This window comes from Bombina bombina, chromosome 3 (genome assembly GCF_027579735.1).
Source record: "Bombina bombina isolate aBomBom1 chromosome 3, aBomBom1.pri, whole genome shotgun sequence".
NCBI classification, from domain to species: domain Eukaryota; kingdom Metazoa; phylum Chordata; class Amphibia; order Anura; family Bombinatoridae; genus Bombina; species Bombina bombina.
Window position 1 is genome coordinate 518,420,368 of NC_069501.1, and position 16,933 is coordinate 518,437,300.

The following is a 16,933-nucleotide window of genomic DNA, read 5'->3' on the forward strand; positions in this document are numbered from 1 at the left end:
CTGACAAGCCCTTCTCCAGGTCCTCCTGAAAAAAAGACAACATTTGGGGAACTCCAAGAGAACCCCCTAGATGTGTACCAATAGAGGTATTTATGCCATACCATACTAGTTTACTAGTCTGATTCATCATATCAAAAACTTCACTGAAAAGCCCACATCTGAACAAGACTAAGCAAACAATCCCAAAACAGTCAGCTTCAGAGAATCTAGGTTAGGAGGGACGAATGAATCCTGAAGAAGAAGGTCCTTCCTCAGAGGCAACTTTCAAAACGGAAGGGCCGATATCTTCACCAGGTCCACAAACCAGATTCTATGCGGCCATGCAGGGGCGAATAAAATCACTGACGCCCGCTCCTGTTAGATACGAGCCCAAGGAAGAAAGGCAAACAGAGAAAACAGGTGCACGAGACCAAAGTCTCAATGAACTGCCAGATCATCGATCGGAGCGGATTGCAGATCTTTGATCTCGTATCGTAATTAGGAAGCTTGGTGTTAGACAAGACGCCATCAGAACCAACTCCGGAACTCCCTACCTGAGAGTTATCATTCCAAAAGAAGAGCCCATTCCCCTGGATAAAAAGTCTGCCTGATTAGATAATCCATTTCCCAGATGACCACCCCTGGGATGAGGATGGCAGAAAGAAAACAATTGTGAGACTCTGCCCACTGAAGAATGCGAGTCACCTCCTTCAATTCTCCCCATGGATGATATATGCCACCGAATATACGATGTCCGATTGAAATCTGATAAACCGAACCAAATTCAGTCGAGTCCAAGCCTCTAAGATAATAATTGGGAGAGAGGACTCCTCCTGAACCAAAGTCCCTGAGTTCCTAAGGAACCTCCAACTGCTCTCCAGGCGGGCAGGCTGGCAAATGAGGTCACAATTTCCCAAAATGGTCCCAGAAAACATGTGCCCTGGGACAGAGGATCCTGGGCGATCCACCAGGAAAGAGAATCTCTCGTCTGGGAATCTAGAACTATCCTCTGGGAGAGATCCAAGAGATCTCCGTTCTATTGTCTGAGCATGAATAAGTATAGAGGTCTCAGATGTAAACAAGCAAAAGGAGGATGATCCATGGACCATCAGACCAAAGCATCCGGACACAGAACCACTGACCGACGGACAGAGAGACTGGAGTTGCTGGCCTCCGTCAAGATAAACCTTCATGGAGAACGAGTCAATGATCATCCCCAAAAAACATACCCCGGAATTCAGCACCAAGGGACTCCATATTCACCTTTCACCCGTGTGAATGGAGAATCAACAACAAAGATTTGTATGAGATCTTACTAAATGAAAAGATAGTGTCTGAACCAACATTCCAAGTACAGAGCCACCGAGAATCTCTGATCTAGCCCCTGCTAGAAGAGCCCCTAGAACTTTTGTAAAGATTTGAGGGGCAGAGGCAAGTCGAAAGGAAAGGCTACAAATGTTGAAGAGTTTGTCCAAAAAACAAACTGAAGGAATTGGAAATGTTCACTGAAAATAGGAACATGCAGCTACATGTCCTTCAGGTCAATGGTAGACAAGAACTGACCCTCCCGATTAAAGGGAGGATAGAACGAATAGTCTCCATTTGAAGGACGGAACCCTAGAAATTAATAAAGGCATTTCAGATCCAAATTTCTCACTCTTGAATGAAACACTTTATGTGCAGATAAGAGCCTACCGTACCAGGTTGTCTACCATCCAGGTACTGACCAGGCCTGGCCCTGCTTAACGTCCGAGATCAGGCAGGATAGGGAGCATTCAGGGCTGAGTGGCGGTAGACTCCATTACAGATAAAAAAGAAATAAGAAAATAGGTCAAAATGCAACAGTTCTAGGCTTAAAAACCCTCTTAAATGAGAAATATTAACCCCTTAACGACCAGTGTCAAACCCTGTACGATGCTGGTCATTAAGCAACAACGATGTATCCTGTACGTCGCTGCAGTCCTGGGCTTCTCTCTGCCGCAATTTCGCTATTGTTAGCGAGATTGCACTATTTCTGCAGAAATAGATTTGCAGAGTTACCGATGCAGAGAGGGCAGCGTTAGCGCCGATCGTTGGTAGGTGGGAGCCGTAGCAGGGAGGCGGGTGGGCGGTCCATCGCTGCAGGGACTTCCGGATCCTGTGCCTACATTTTTAACAAACTGGGTAATGGCAGATAGCTGCCAGTACCCAAGATAGCGGTATATAGGTAGAGGGGGGAGGGTTAGCAAGCTGTTGGGGGGGGGGGGTCAGGGAGGTTAGGGGCTAAGGGGGATCCAACACTGTAGAAAAAATATAAATTAAAAAAAAAAGCCTTTTATTTTAGTACTGGCAGACTTTCTGCCAGTACTTAAGATGGTGGTGACAATTGTGAGGTGGGGGAGGGAAGAGAGCTGTTTGAGAGGGGTCAGGGAGGGATTAGGGGGTGGGATGTGTCAGGTGGGAGGATGATCTCTACACTAAAGCTAAAATTAACCCTACAAGCTACCTAAATTAACCCCCTTTCAGTGAGAAACCTAAAGTTTGTAAAAAAAAAGTTTTTTATTTGATCGCATTTGGCGGTAATATGGTGGTATGAAATATACCAAAATGAGCCTAGATCAAAATGATCCCTACAAGCTACCTAATTAACCCCTTCACTGCTGGGCATAATACAAGTGTGGTGCGAAGCAGCATTTAGCGGCCTTTTAATTACCAAAAAGTAATGCCAAAGCCATAAATGTCTGCTATTTCTGAACAAAGGGGATCCCAGAGAAGCATTTACCACCATTTTTGCCATAATAGCACAAGCTGTTTGTAAATAATTTCAGTGAGAAACCTAAAATTTCTGAAAAAGTGAATGATTTTCTTTTTATTTGATCGCATTTTGCGGTGAAATGGTGGCATAAAATATACCAAAATGGGCCTAGATCAATACTTTAGGTTGCCTACTAAAAAAAATATATATACATGTCAAGGGATATTCAAGGATTTCTGACAGATATCAGTGTTACAATGTAACTATCGCTAATTTAAAAAATAAAAAATGCTTTGGAAATAGCCAAGTGCTACTTGTACTTATTGCCCTATAACTTGCAAAGAACATGTAAACATTGGGTATTTCTAAACTCAGGACAAAATTTAGAAACTATTTAGCATGGGTGTTTTTTGGTGGTTGTAGATGTGTAACAGATTTTGGGGATCAAAGTTAGAAAAAGTGTGTTTTTTCCATTTTTTCATCACATTTTATAAAAAAAAAGTATAGTAAATTATAAGATATGATGAAAATAATTGTATCTTTAGAAAGTCCATTTAATGGCAAGAAAAATGGTATTTAATATGTGTGGGTACAGTAAATGAGTAAGAGGAAAATTACAGCTAAACAAAAACACTGCAGAAATGTAAAAATAGCCCTGGTCCTTAAGGGTAAGAAATTGAAAAATTGTCTGGTCCTTAAGGGGTTAAGGAACCCTATCTAAAAAAAGACAGGAAGAAAAGAATGTACACACACATTCGAGAGACTAGTAGTAGTATATATATACATATGATATACATCGGACCTCAGGTAAAAATCAACTCAAATAAGAGAGATAATATACGGTCCCTGTACAAAAATAAGATAACATTATCTTGTACGCTAATGCCAGGAAAAAGGTATAACTTGATACCAATACCAGGAATAACCTCTAAACCAGAGGAATGTATCCCATCTGCGTAGCAGAAAAGTATAATTACATAACTTATTCTTTCCTGTAAAGAAAGAATATCTGCAGAAGCCAAACTACCATAAACTACCACAAGATGGCAGCAAAGGCTAAGATATCCCAGATAGTTTCTGTAAGCACAGAAAAATAAACGGCACAAACATATAAGTTTAAAAATACCTAAAAGTCCACCAATAAATATTGGAATGCCTATTAGGTTACCATAATTTTTTTTAAAAGGATATCCTCATGCCCATACTTAACATATAAATTGAGTATAAATAAACAGTACTTGGAAGCAAAACCAGAGTACAAATACCAGAGTTTTAGCCTACTGAGCTATATAAAATAGAGCTTTTACATTGAACTCAAGTACATATGTACTCAGAGTACATATGTTCATGCCACCACATTGGCAAATGAAACAGATCACTGCACTAAAAAGGAGGCTAACGACAGAAAAGTAGAGCAATGAGGAAAAAAAAAAAAAATCCCATCAGTCGCCACTAGATGGCGGCAAGCACCAAGGTATCCTCAAAATGTACGGCAGAGATAAAATGAAAGAACAATACCGATTTTTGATACTGAGCCGAAAGAAATGTATACCGGTCTACAGAGACAAACCCCATGAGGTATATAAAATCTGTGAAAGGGGACCAGGACCATAAGGAATGCTCAAAAAGCGCATTGTCACATGACCTCAAATACGTAAACACAGTCTATCAAAATTATTAACCAAAACACACCAAGCTCTCTCCGGAATAATACTGACACCACAGGGTTAAAACAAAAACACCCCCTTTAAACTTGATCATAAAAGAAAAAGTCCCTTCACCCCCAATATGCTACTATTAGGCCACAAGCCATGAGGGCAGATATACAAGTCTCACTGTTAGAAGTCTTCTTTCTTCTCAGCTGTGGGGTAGACATCGAATCCTAGGTTTGAGATTGACATGGACACAGTAGCCTCAATCCTTGCTTGCAGGGAAACTACTCATTAAAGGATTAAATATCTTCACACACCATCTTCGCATCTCCACCCGATGTACACAGACAAAGAATGACTGGGGATTGTGGGAAGTGGGAGGATACTTAAAGCTTTGCTGGGGTGTTCTTTGTCTCCACCTGGTGGCCAGGAGTTGAATTCCCACTAGTAATTTAATGGATATGTGGACTCTCCATGCCATTGGAAAGAAATAAGAATTTGTGCAAAAGCATCAGTCTTAAAGGGTCAGTGTTAAAATTGGTTTACTTTTAATGAGTTTCAAATGAATTGTTAATACCAGCAGCAGATTATTTATGATAAACTGCTCCTCTAGGTTTATTTTCTATATGAAATAGATGGTTTTGTTCTTTGAAGCCACATCCAAACTGTACTGAGCTTGCAGTGAAATTAGACCTTATCACTTTTATACAAATACTTCCTTATCTTATCTCTTATACCAAAGCCCAGTACTTAGAAAGAACAATTGAAAAACAAAATTTATGCTTACCTGATAAATGTCTTTCTTTCCGGACATGGAGAGTCCACAACGTCATTCCAATTACTAGTGGGATATTCAGCTCCTGGCCAGCAGGAGGCAAAGAGCACCTCAGCAAAGCTGTTAAGTATGACTTCCCTTACCCATAATCCCCAGTCATTCAGCCGAAGGAAAATGGAGAAAGAAGAAACACAAGGGTGAAAAGGTGCCTGAGGTTTACTAAAAAAAAAACTGCCAAATTACAATAAAGAAGAGGGCAGGGTCGTGGACTCTGCATGTCCGGAAATAATTTTTTTTATCAGGTAATCAACGTCGTTCCAATTACTAGAGGGAACCGATACCCAAGCTAGAGGACACGGAATGAACAGGGAGAGAGAAAAAGGCAGGAGGACCTAAACAGAAGGCACCACCGCTTGAAGAACCTTTCTCCCAAAAGAAGCCTCAGCAAAAGTATCAAATTCGTAGAATTTGGAAAAAGTATGCAGAGAGGACCATGTTGCCGCCTTGCAAATTCGTTCCACAGAATCTTCATTTTTGAAAGCCCAAGAAGAGGAGACAGCCCTAGTGGAATGAGCCGTAATTCTCTCAGGAGGCTGCTGTCCAGCATCAAACTTCTCAACCTGAGAGACAGAGTAGTAGAAGTGGCCTTCTGAGCCTTACGCTTTCCAGAGAAAACATCAAACAGGGCAGAAGAAAGCTGAAAATCTTTAGTAGCTTGTAAGTAAAACATTAGAGCGAGCAGAACATCCAAGTTATGCAAAAGACGTTCCTTATGAGAAGGATTAGGAAAAAAAGAAGAAACAACAATTTCCTGATTAATGTTTCGATCCGACACCACCTTAGGGAGAAACCCCAATTTAAGATAGGGAAATCACACTGCAGAGCTGAAATCACAACGTGAACCCGCACTGCACAAAAGGACCCGCCTATCTCCGCCCATCGTGGGCGTATCCGACAGGGACTCCTTGGCGGCAAATGGATAAAAATGAAGCCCTCGTTTAGCATCACACTAAAGCCCCGCCCATCGTGGGCGTAACCGGCCGTAACTCCCGGGCGGCAAGGAGTAAATGGAGCCGCCGGAGCATCAACACATTAGAGCCCCGCCCATCATGGGCGTAACTGGCCTTAACTACCGGGTGGCAAAGAGTAAAAATGGAGCCGCCGGAGAATCAACACATTAGAGCCCGCCCATCGTGGGCGTAACTGGCCTTAACTCCCGGGCGGCAAATTGAGTAAAAATGGAGCCGAGTCTAAAAAAAAAACAAAAAAAAAACAAACATACCTCCCGATCCGCCTTTGTAATAAAATGCCGATATCGGAAATGTAGAGTTGCGCCAGTAGTTGTATATGTGTTCTACCGGAAAACTGACAAACAACCCTGCTCCACAATAAAAAAAAAACTACCCGTGTCCCGGTTGGCAGAATTGTATAAAACAACTGCCTGGAGTAATAACACTGTTTCCAGCCCCAGTGTAGACATCCCCAGTCACATCACAAAAAGAGCCCTTCTGAATCCAGCCCTTAATATGTGAATGAATGCGATGTAGTGCTCACGTCTTCTGAGAGAATGCTTTGTCCCCAGAATTAAGAAGTCAGCACTTACCTGAAATGCTGTGCGACAGCATGGCCGTCCAGCAGGTTTACAGAGGTCTTCTCCCTCCCATAGCCCTGTGAACGAAGATAAGCCTGAGTTAAAGGAGCTTAGGCTATCTGGAATAGGGCAACAAATGTGGATAGGAGGCGCAGTGAGAATTATGTCCCACCAGTTCCTATTGCTTTAAAGCCACCAAATGCTTCTCTTTTTGTACTGAAGAGACTGATCTGGTCTAGGCTACACCCTATAACAAAGTAGCACTCAGAGGCACCACTTTTAAAATAATAAACTCTTGATTGAAGAATCTAAACTAACACCTCACTTTACCTCTTCCTATCACTAACACAGGCAAAGAGAATGACTGGGGTGGGAGGGAAGGGAGGCGCTATATATACAGCTCTGCTGTGGTGCTCTTTGCCTCCTCCTGCTGACCAGGAGGCGATATCCCATGAGTAAGGATAAAATCCGTGGACTCGTCATATCTTGTAAAAGAAAACACTTCCGGATGGAGTTCCCACTCCCCCGGGTGAAAAGTCTGTCTGCACAGGAAATCCGCTTCCCAGTTGTCCACTCCTGGAATGTGGATCGCAGACAGACAGCAGTTGTGGTTCTCCGCCCACTGAATTATCTTGGCTACCTCTGTCATGGCCAAGGAACTCCGAGTTCCCCCCTGATGGTTGATGTAAGCCACCGAAGTTATGTTGTCCGACTGAAACCTGATAAACCGGGCCGAAGCTAACTGAGGCCAGGCCAGAAGAGCATTGAAGATTGCTCTCAGCTCCAGAATGTTTATGGGTAGAACAGACTCCTTCTGAGTCCATGTCCCCTGAGCCTTTTAGAGAGCCCCAGACTGCTACCCATCCTAGTAGGCTTGCGTCCGTTGTCACAATCACCCAGGTGGGTCTGTGGAAGCAGGTTCCCTGGGAGAGATGATCCTGAGACAACCACCAAAGAAGAGAATCCCTTGTCTCCTGATCCAGATTTAATCGTGGAGACAGATCCGCATAATCTCCGTTCCACTGCCTGAGCATGCATAACTGCAGTGGTCTGAGGTGGAAACGGGCAAACGGAATGATGTCCATGGCAGCTACCATCAGACTGATCACTTCCATACATTGAGCCACTGATGGCCGAGAAGTGGACTGAAGCGCCAGACAAGAATCGAAAATCTTTGATTTCCTGACTTCTGTCAGAAATATTTTCATTGATATAGAATCTATTATGGTTCCCAAGAACACTACCTTTGTAGTTGGAACTAAGGAACTCTTTTCCAAATTCACCTTCCATCTGTGAGATCGCAGGAAGGATAACATCTCCGTGTGGGAGTTTGCTTGTTGAAAGGATGGTGCCTGAATCAGAATGTCATCCAGATAAGGCGCCACTGCAATACCCCGGAACCGGAGCACCGCCAACAGGGATCCCAGAACCTTTGAAAATATTCTGGAAGCTGTGGCAAGGCCGAAAGGAAGAGCCACAAACTGGAAGTGTTTGTCTAGAAATGCGAACCTCAGAAACTTGTGATGATACCTGTGGATTGGAACATGAAGGTATGCGTCCTTTAAATCTACCGTTGTCATAAACTGACCCTCTTGAACTAAGGGAAGAATGGGACAAATAGTTTCCATCTTGAAGGACGGTACTCTGAGGAATTTGTTTAGACTCTTGAGATCTAAAATTGGTCTGAAGGTTCCCTCTTTTTTGGGAACCACGAACAGATTGGAGTAAACCCCCAGACCCTGTTCCTGCATTGGAACAGGAACTATCACTCCCAGGTCTGAAAGGTCCCGAACACAGTGCAAAAAGACTCTCTTTTGATCAGGTTTGTATCTCTGGGAACGCATTTATTTTGAATTCTAGTTTGTATCCCTGGGACACGATGTCCACCGCCCAGGGATCCTGAACATCCCGAACCCAAACCTGAAGAAAGTCTGCCCCTTACAAGATCCTGTCCCGGATTGGGGGCAGTCCCTTAATGCTGACTTTGAGTCAATTGCGGACTTCTTAGATTGCTTTCCCTTGTTCCAAGACTAGTTGGACCTCAGGAAAGGCTTGGACTGTTCCTGCTTGGTAGAGGAGGGCTTACCCTTGAAGTTTCGAAAGGAACGAAAATTACTCTGCCGTCCTTTCTGCTTATTCCTCTTATCCTCTCGTAATATCAGAAATAATTTCCGCCAATCCCGGCCCAAACAAGGTCTTACCCTTGTAAGGAATCGCCAAAAGCTTAGACTTAGAAGACACATCAGCAGACCAGGATTTTAACCATAAGGCTCTGCGGGCCAGTACGGCAAACCTGAAAATCTTTGCTCCCAGCTTAATAACCTGTAGGGAAGCATCCGTAATAAAGGAATTGGCCAACTTAAGGACCTTGATCCTATCCTGGATTTCTTCGAGGGGAGTGTCTGTCCGAATAGAATCACACAACACATCAAACCAGTATGCCGCTGCACTAGTGACGGTAGCAATACACACCGCAGGTTGCCATTGGAAACCCTGGTGTACATACATCTCCTTGAGCAACTCCTCCAACTTCTTATCCATTGGATCTTTAAAGAAACAACTATCCTCTATGGGACTAGTGGTCCTCTTCCACCTTAGGGACCGTCTGCCAAGACTCCTTGATACAGTCTGCTATAGGAAACATCTTCTTAAATATAGGGGATGGAGAAAAAGTGATACCCGGTCTCTCCCATACTTTAGCAATAATCTCTGTAGCTCGATATGGTACAGAGAAAACCTCCACCATGGAAGGTACAACAAAGTACTTGTTTAGTTTACTAGACTTCTTAGGATTGACTACAACAGTAGTGTCGGAGTCATCCAGGGTAGCCAAAACCTCCTTAAGTAACAAACAGAGGTGTTCAAGCTTAAACCTGAAAGATACAACTTCAGTATCAGCAGAAGGAATTCCACTGTCTGAGTCTGAGATTTCACCCTCAGATGCTACCGATTTATCTTTCTCCTCAGAGTTCTGGGAGGAGACATTTGAAATAGCCATGACTGTGTCAGCAACCTTACTCACTGATTGTTTACATTTCCTCTTGCGCTTTCCCTGCAGCATGGGAAAAGCACACAACGCATCAGATACCGCTGAGGACATAAGGGAAGCGATGTCTTGCAACGTAACTCCAGGTGGAGTAAGAGAGGAAGCGCAGGGCACTGGCTGTGTGGACGATACATTTTGGAACGCTTGAGGAGAAAGCTGCGGCATATCTTGAACATTGTCAGAAGACTCCTGAACAGCATCCGCCCTAGACAAAGTTGGCTCAGAAAAAAGTCTATCCCTGTAATGCAAAGTTCTCTCAATACATAAGGAACAGAAAAGGATTGGTGGTTCTACATTAGCATCAAAACATAAAGAACATGTAACATCTTGCAGGGCCTCTTGATCCATCTTTATTCACCAATAAACAGAATAAATAGATAAACAAACGGATATTATATTTAGAAAATAACCCACAAAAAAAAACGTTACTGTTCCTTCTTTATTTTTCTGCAATAAAAACAATAAAGTATCCCAAAAAAACACTCCGGACAACCTCTACACCTCAGCTTAGCTTTGCTGAGGTGCTTACCTGCCTGACTGCAAAACGGAGTGAGTATTCTGCTAGATAAACCGGACTGAACTTCTATTTTTCTGTAAATTGTAGTCCAGTAACCGCAACGCTGCTATATCTGTGACAAAGCTATTTCTCCACTCCGGAACACAAGAAGTGTAGGAGGAAAAAGGCGCGCAACAAAAATTGATGCCTCAGCTAACCCTGCCCATCGTGGCTGTAATAACTTTAACCTCCCGTTCGGCTAAATGTATTACTAAAGCCGTCGGGAGTAAAGCAACAACAAAACCACCACCTACTGAGCCAAGAGTCTCCTTGTCCCCAGTGCCTGCTATTGCTGCCATTAATAAAACGATCCCCCCAACAATAGGCGAATGTCTCTTGTCCCACTATCTTATTTTAAAGTGCCATCCTTTTATTTTCTGCAATGTGTCCCAGAAAAAAATAAAGTTAGCCACTTACCTTTAGACTTCTACCAGGCAGCACAGCAGCTCACTAGGTTTGAGAGGCCAGTTCCCTCACATGGACCTGTGGATAAAAACAAAGACTGAGCAATCTTACTCAGGCTTGCACGGTTAGGGCAGCATTAAATACATGGGAGGCGTAGTGAGGATTGTACCCCAGAAGTTCCCATTGCTTGAAAGCCACCACTGCTCTACTGAAGAGACTGATATGGACTAAGGCTACACCCTAGGACAAAGCAGAACAATCTTGCATTGCTGAAAAATAATAAAATCTTGCTTGAAGAATCTTCTTTCTAACACCTAACTTTACCACTTCCTTGCTCTAACGTAGGCAAAGAGAATGACTGGGGTTGGATGGAAGGGAGGTGATATTTAACAGCTTTGCTGTGGTGTTCTTTGCCGCCTCCTGCTGGGCAGGAGTGATATTCCCAATAGTAATTAGATGATCCGTGGACTCACCGTGTCATTAGAAAGAAAATAAAAAATTGAAAATAAATATTTTACTTTCTTTATTGTAAAAATAGTAAATAATGAAGAGTGAAGTTAATTTACATTAATATTTTAGACAAACTATCTTAAGTTCCTACCGGACCAGTGTTAAAATCCCACTAGCAAGCAGAAGGTCTGAACTGTCAGGTGAACAAATCCAGAGCCACTGAAGATAGTCCAATCGGCGAATAACAAAGCTGACACCTCTCTTCAAACTGCAGACCGGCTTTCTGAGCTCACAAAAGTCCGCTCCGTAAAACTGGAAGAGCGGAGGACACATGAGCGGTCGGGAACAGAAACTGCGCCACACATACTGGCACGAAAAAAACAAACTGCTGCATAAGCTTTTAAAAGCCGTTTGTTCCCACGGCGGTATAAGCTAATAAAAACAGCTCCCACTGCTGGTGAAAATTGAAATCCAGCAACGATAAAAACTCCCAAATATGTTGCAATATAACATTAATAAGCCACATATACTGCCAAGAATTAAGGAGATTAACCCCTAAAGTCTCTCATCCTCATACCTAAAGTGCCAACTATTATCCATGACCCAATAAAAATCTGCCCTAACACTGTACCCCAAGACAGTAGGGTAACTCTGACCCATAATGAGATCCACTGGAGGTTTAACCTCTTGAGTGCTGTCCTTTCTAACCTAGAAAGGAAGAGAAGCTTACCTGTGGATCTGGCTACAGGGCAGAAAGCAGCTACATAGGGGTTGCAGGTACTGCGATCCCTGTCATGGACCTGTAGGAAGAGAAGGATCAGAGTTACCAACCCTGGATTTCAACAAAGGGGTAGCAAACTTGTTGGAAGTAAAGTAAGGACTACCTCACCGCCTTCTAACTGCTAAAAGCCACCACTACTCTTACTCAAGAGATTGACCTGGACACAGCTAGACTCCACTAGCTTGCTTGCAGGGAAAAATACCCATAAAAGGACAAATTATCTTCAGACACCGACTTTGCACAACCTCCATTGACAGAGGCAAAGAGAATGACTGGGGATTATGGGTAAGGGAAGTTATACTTAACAGCTTTGCTGGGGTGCTGTTTGCCTCCTCCGGCTGGTCAGGAGTTGAATATCTCACTAGTAATTGGAATGATGTTGTGGACTCCATGTCTTAGGAAAGAAATTAACATTTTATTATCTCTCATACCCCCAACCTCCCTAATATATATTTTTTTCTGCTGGCTAGATTTACATAGCTCTCTATAACAAAAAACGTGGGTACTGAATTTTTTAGTATAGGTTGGTATACCACCAGCAAAAGCAGACATTTGAAATTACAAAATAAAGATAAAGAAAATGACTGTACACAAATTTTCATGTTAAAGCAGCCAAGCAGGTAAAATGGACAGTTAAGGACAAATTGAAAGGGAGAATATTTTAAAATACATTGTCCCTTTAAGGCGACCGTCAACACCTTATAATTACAACATTTTTCTGCAGTCTTCCAACACATAAACATATTAGTAAAGTCTAAACTATAGTAGAATCGTGTTTGCTGCAGATTCATTAGTCAAACTACGCCCACCACTTTTGTCAACTTTTTGGCATCTAACTGCAGACTTGAATTATAGGAAAAGAGGAAAAGGTGCCAAGAAAATGATATGTGTGTGTGTATATATATGTTTGTATATATGTATGTAGGTATGTGTGTGTGTGTGTATATATGTAGGTATGTGTGTGTGTGTGTATATATGTAGGTATGTGTGTGTGTGTATATATGTATGTAGGTGTGTGTGTATGTGTATATATATATATATATATATATATATATATATATATATATACATACATATACACACACACACACACACACAGTATATATATATATATGTGTGTGTGTGTGTATGTATGTGTAAAATAATAAGTAACATAGCAATGTTCCATGCTGGAAAAGTAAAAATTAAACATGCAATGCAAACCTTTGTTGCGAATATAAGGTTTTATTTGGCTCCAAACTCTTGTAAGCAGCCCTGGTTTTAACCGATGGTAAGGTGCGTTTAATACCAAGTTTGCAAGGCACTGAAGGAAAAAAAATACAGTCAACCCAAACAGACATTTTTACAGTAGCATAGTCCACAATTTATGTTAATCTTACACAAAATTATAGAATAATAAATGGACCATCTTATATTCTTTTGTTGTGAAACCAAATATTTTAGGATCAGACATGCTTTCTTAAAAATGAAGTACAGATGTTGCAGACATTGCCTTGCATCAATTCACAACATAAACGTATTAGTCAATACAGAAGTAAAAAAAAAAATCATAACATACAGGAAAGGTAAGATAATGCTTGCAGATTAAGGGCTAGATAACGAGTGAAGCGGTAATTACTGCACGCTAACTTCACTCGACTTCTGCTCTTTGCAGCCAAATTACCTTTCCAGGGCAAATTTTACAGTTGTTTTTTAGATAGCCTTTTTTATTGGGGGGGGGGGGGGGGGTTACTTGTAGATTAGTGTGTTTTTGTTTGTTTTTTATTTGAAAAAGAGCTAAGTCACTTTAGGGCAATGCCCTACAAAAAAAAAAAAAAACCTTGTATGGGCTATTGCTGCATCAGTGTTATTATAGGTTTTTTTGTTTGGTTTTTGAGGTGTTTTTTTAAGTGGGGTTTTAGAATAAGCATAACTGTCTTTTTATTTTTGGTAATTTGTATTTTTCTGTAATAGTAGGTTTTTTTGTGTAATGTTAGATTATTTTATAGTTCAGGTAAGGTTAGTTTTTTTTGTTTATTTTTAAGGTAAGGTGTTCCTATTTTTAAGGTAAGGTATGGTAAGATATTTTATTTCTTAAGGTACTGTAAGTTTTTTGTTTGTTTTTTTACTTTTTTGGGGGGTAACATAGGGGGTTAGATGTTAGTGGGTATTTTGCAGTGGAGGTTGTGGCGGTTTAGGGGTTAAGAGTAGTGGGGTATTTCGCATAAAAAGCTTGAGTGTTAAATGCGATTGCGTTTGAGCGTTCGCATTTACTTTCAACTTGTAATACGAGCGGACATTGCAGCTCAACGCCACCCATAGGAAATATGGGAAGCGTAAAATTACCCCAAGCTTGCGCAAACAAATTTGCAGTAGTTTTAACAGCGCCCCACTTTTAATATAGATTTGAGCATAAAAAAACACTGCAATCTCATGATCGTGTTTATGCTCCTCGAGCTAACAATAGTTGAAAGCTAAACCTATGAGGTTCATATGCTAATTTCTTAGACCTTGAAGGCCACCTCTAATCTGAAAGATTGTCTCTAATCTGAATGCATTTTGACTACTAGACGGCATTAGTTCATGTGTGTCATATAGATAACATTGAGCTCACGCAAGTGAAGTTTCCTAGGAGTCAGCACTGATTGGCTAAAAGGCAAGTCTGTCAAAAGAACTTAAATAAGGGGGCAGTTTGCAGAAGCATAGATAGAAGGTAATCACAGAGGTAAAATGTGTATTAATATAACTGTGTTGGTTGTGCAAAACTGGGGAATGGGTAATAAAGGGATTTCCACTTTCTATTAAACAAGTCTTACTTATGTACAAGTGACAGAGCCCTTTAATAAACTATAATAAAATACATACTGCTGTTAATATTTTGTAGTCTAATTAAAGAGGCAGTCTACACCAGAATTGTTATTGCTTAAAAAGATAGATAATCCCTTTATTACCCATTCCCCAGTTTTGCATAACCAACATGGTTATATTAATATACTTTTTACCTATGTAATTACCTTGTGTTTATGCCTCTGTAGACTGCCCCCTTATTTCTGTTCATTTGACAGACTTGCATTTTAGACAATTCGTGCTGATTTCTAGGTAACTCCACGGGCGTAAGCACAATGTTATCGATATGGCACACATGAGCTAATGCCCGCTAGTGGTGAAAAACTGTCAAAATGCATTCAGAAAAGAGGCGGCCTTCAAGGGCTAAGAAATTAGCATATGAGCCTACCTAGGTTTAGCTTTCAACTAAGAATATCAAGAGAACAAAGCAAAATTGATGATAAAAGTTAATTGGAAAGTTGTTTAAAATGACATGCCCTATCTGAACCATGAAAGTTTATTTTTGACTAGACTGTCCCTTTAAATCTACCTAATACATATAGTCTACAAAGAACAAATCAACGTGTGAAGTTAAACAAACTATTTTTTTCCCACACGTAATTTCAAGTAATATTGTTTGTAGTATTTTAAAGTATGTATAATGAACAACCAAACTTGCCTTGATCACTTGTGTAAGTGTCTGAGAAGACGACTCTGCAACTAATGCTAGCAGAAGGCATCGGTGAAGCTCTCTTATACTTAAGGCAAGAGAAAGAGAGAACGGAGTAAAAGCTTGTTTGTGATCACTTGCGTCATCAGCAACAGAAAGAAACTGTTTTGATCCATCCAGAATGGCAGATAGAACCTGGAGGGCACAAGCCCGGGTCTGAAAATGAGCACAGACAATAATTATTAGTTAGAAAAATGTACATATAGCTATAAAGATATATAAACGTGTTTAAAAAAAAAAACCTCATACTTTTAAATCTATAAATGATGTTATAATACATTAGACATTTGGTATGGACACATGGAAACATTTCTCATCATGGCCCACACAATTCATAATTTAATAGTATTTATTTTGACATAAGGATGTCACAAATGATGTGCACAAATTATTGTAAACAGTAGTGGAAAAAGGTGCAGTGAGTCAATATCACTCGACTTTACAGAGTATAATGCATTAAAACCGCAATAAAAACATAATTTATGCTTACCTGATAAATTCCTTTCTTCTGTAGTGTGATCAGTCCACGGGTCATCATTACTTCTGGGATATTACTCCTCCCCAACAGGAAGTGCAAGAGGATTCACCCAGCAGAGTTGCATATAGCCCCTCCCCTCTACGTCACCCCCAGTCATTCGACCAAGGACCAACGAGAAAGGAGGAACCAAGGGTGTAGTGGTGACTGGAGTATAATTTAAAAATAATTACCTGCCTTAAAAAACAGGGCGGGCCGTGGACTGATCACACTACAGAAGAAAGGAATTTATCAGGTAAGCATAAATTATGTTTTCTTCTGTTAAGTGTGATCAGTCCACGGGTCATCATTACTTCAGGGATACCAATACCAAAGCAAAAGTACACGGATGACGGGAGGGATAGGCAGGCTCTTTATACAGAAGGAACCACTGCCTGAAGAACCTTTCTCCCAAAAATAGCCTCCGAGGAAGCAAATGTGTCAAATTTGTAAAATTTGGAAAAAGTATGAAGCAAAGACCAAGTTGCAGCCTTGCAAATCTGTTCAACAGAGGCCTCATTCTTAAAGGCCCAAGTGGAAGCCACAGCTCTAGTGGAATGAGCTGTAATTCTTTCAGGAGGTTGCTGTCCAGCAGTCTCATAGGCTAAACGTATTATGCTACGAAGCCAAAAAGAGAGAGAGGTAGCAGAAGCTTTTTGACCTCTCCTCTGACCAGAGTAAACGACAAACAGGGAAGACGTCTGTCGAAATTCTTTAGTTGCCTGTAAGTAAAATTTTAGGGCACGAACTACATCCAGATTGTGCAGAAGACGTTCCTTCTTTGAAGAAGGATTTGGACACAAAGATGGAACAACAATCTCTTGATTGATATTCCTATTAGTGACTACCTTGGGTAAGAACCCAGGTTTAGTACGCAGAACTACCTTATCCGAATGAAAAATCAAATAAGGAGAA

General features: G+C 41.2%; 1 protein-coding gene across 1 annotated transcript in view; it reads right to left on the reverse strand.

Annotated features, from left to right (window-relative positions):
- HEATR6 (HEAT repeat containing 6) overlaps nucleotides 1-16,933 on the reverse strand; it is a 188,030-nt gene that overhangs the window by 37,017 nt on the left and 134,080 nt on the right. The window contains exons 10-11 of the mRNA XM_053706936.1: nucleotides 15,454-15,660; nucleotides 13,173-13,272 (exon numbers count right to left, since the gene is read on the reverse strand). Coding sequence (XP_053562911.1) covers nucleotides 13,173-13,272; nucleotides 15,454-15,660 — 307 coding nt within the window. The remainder of the gene's footprint in view (nucleotides 1-13,172; nucleotides 13,273-15,453; nucleotides 15,661-16,933) is intronic.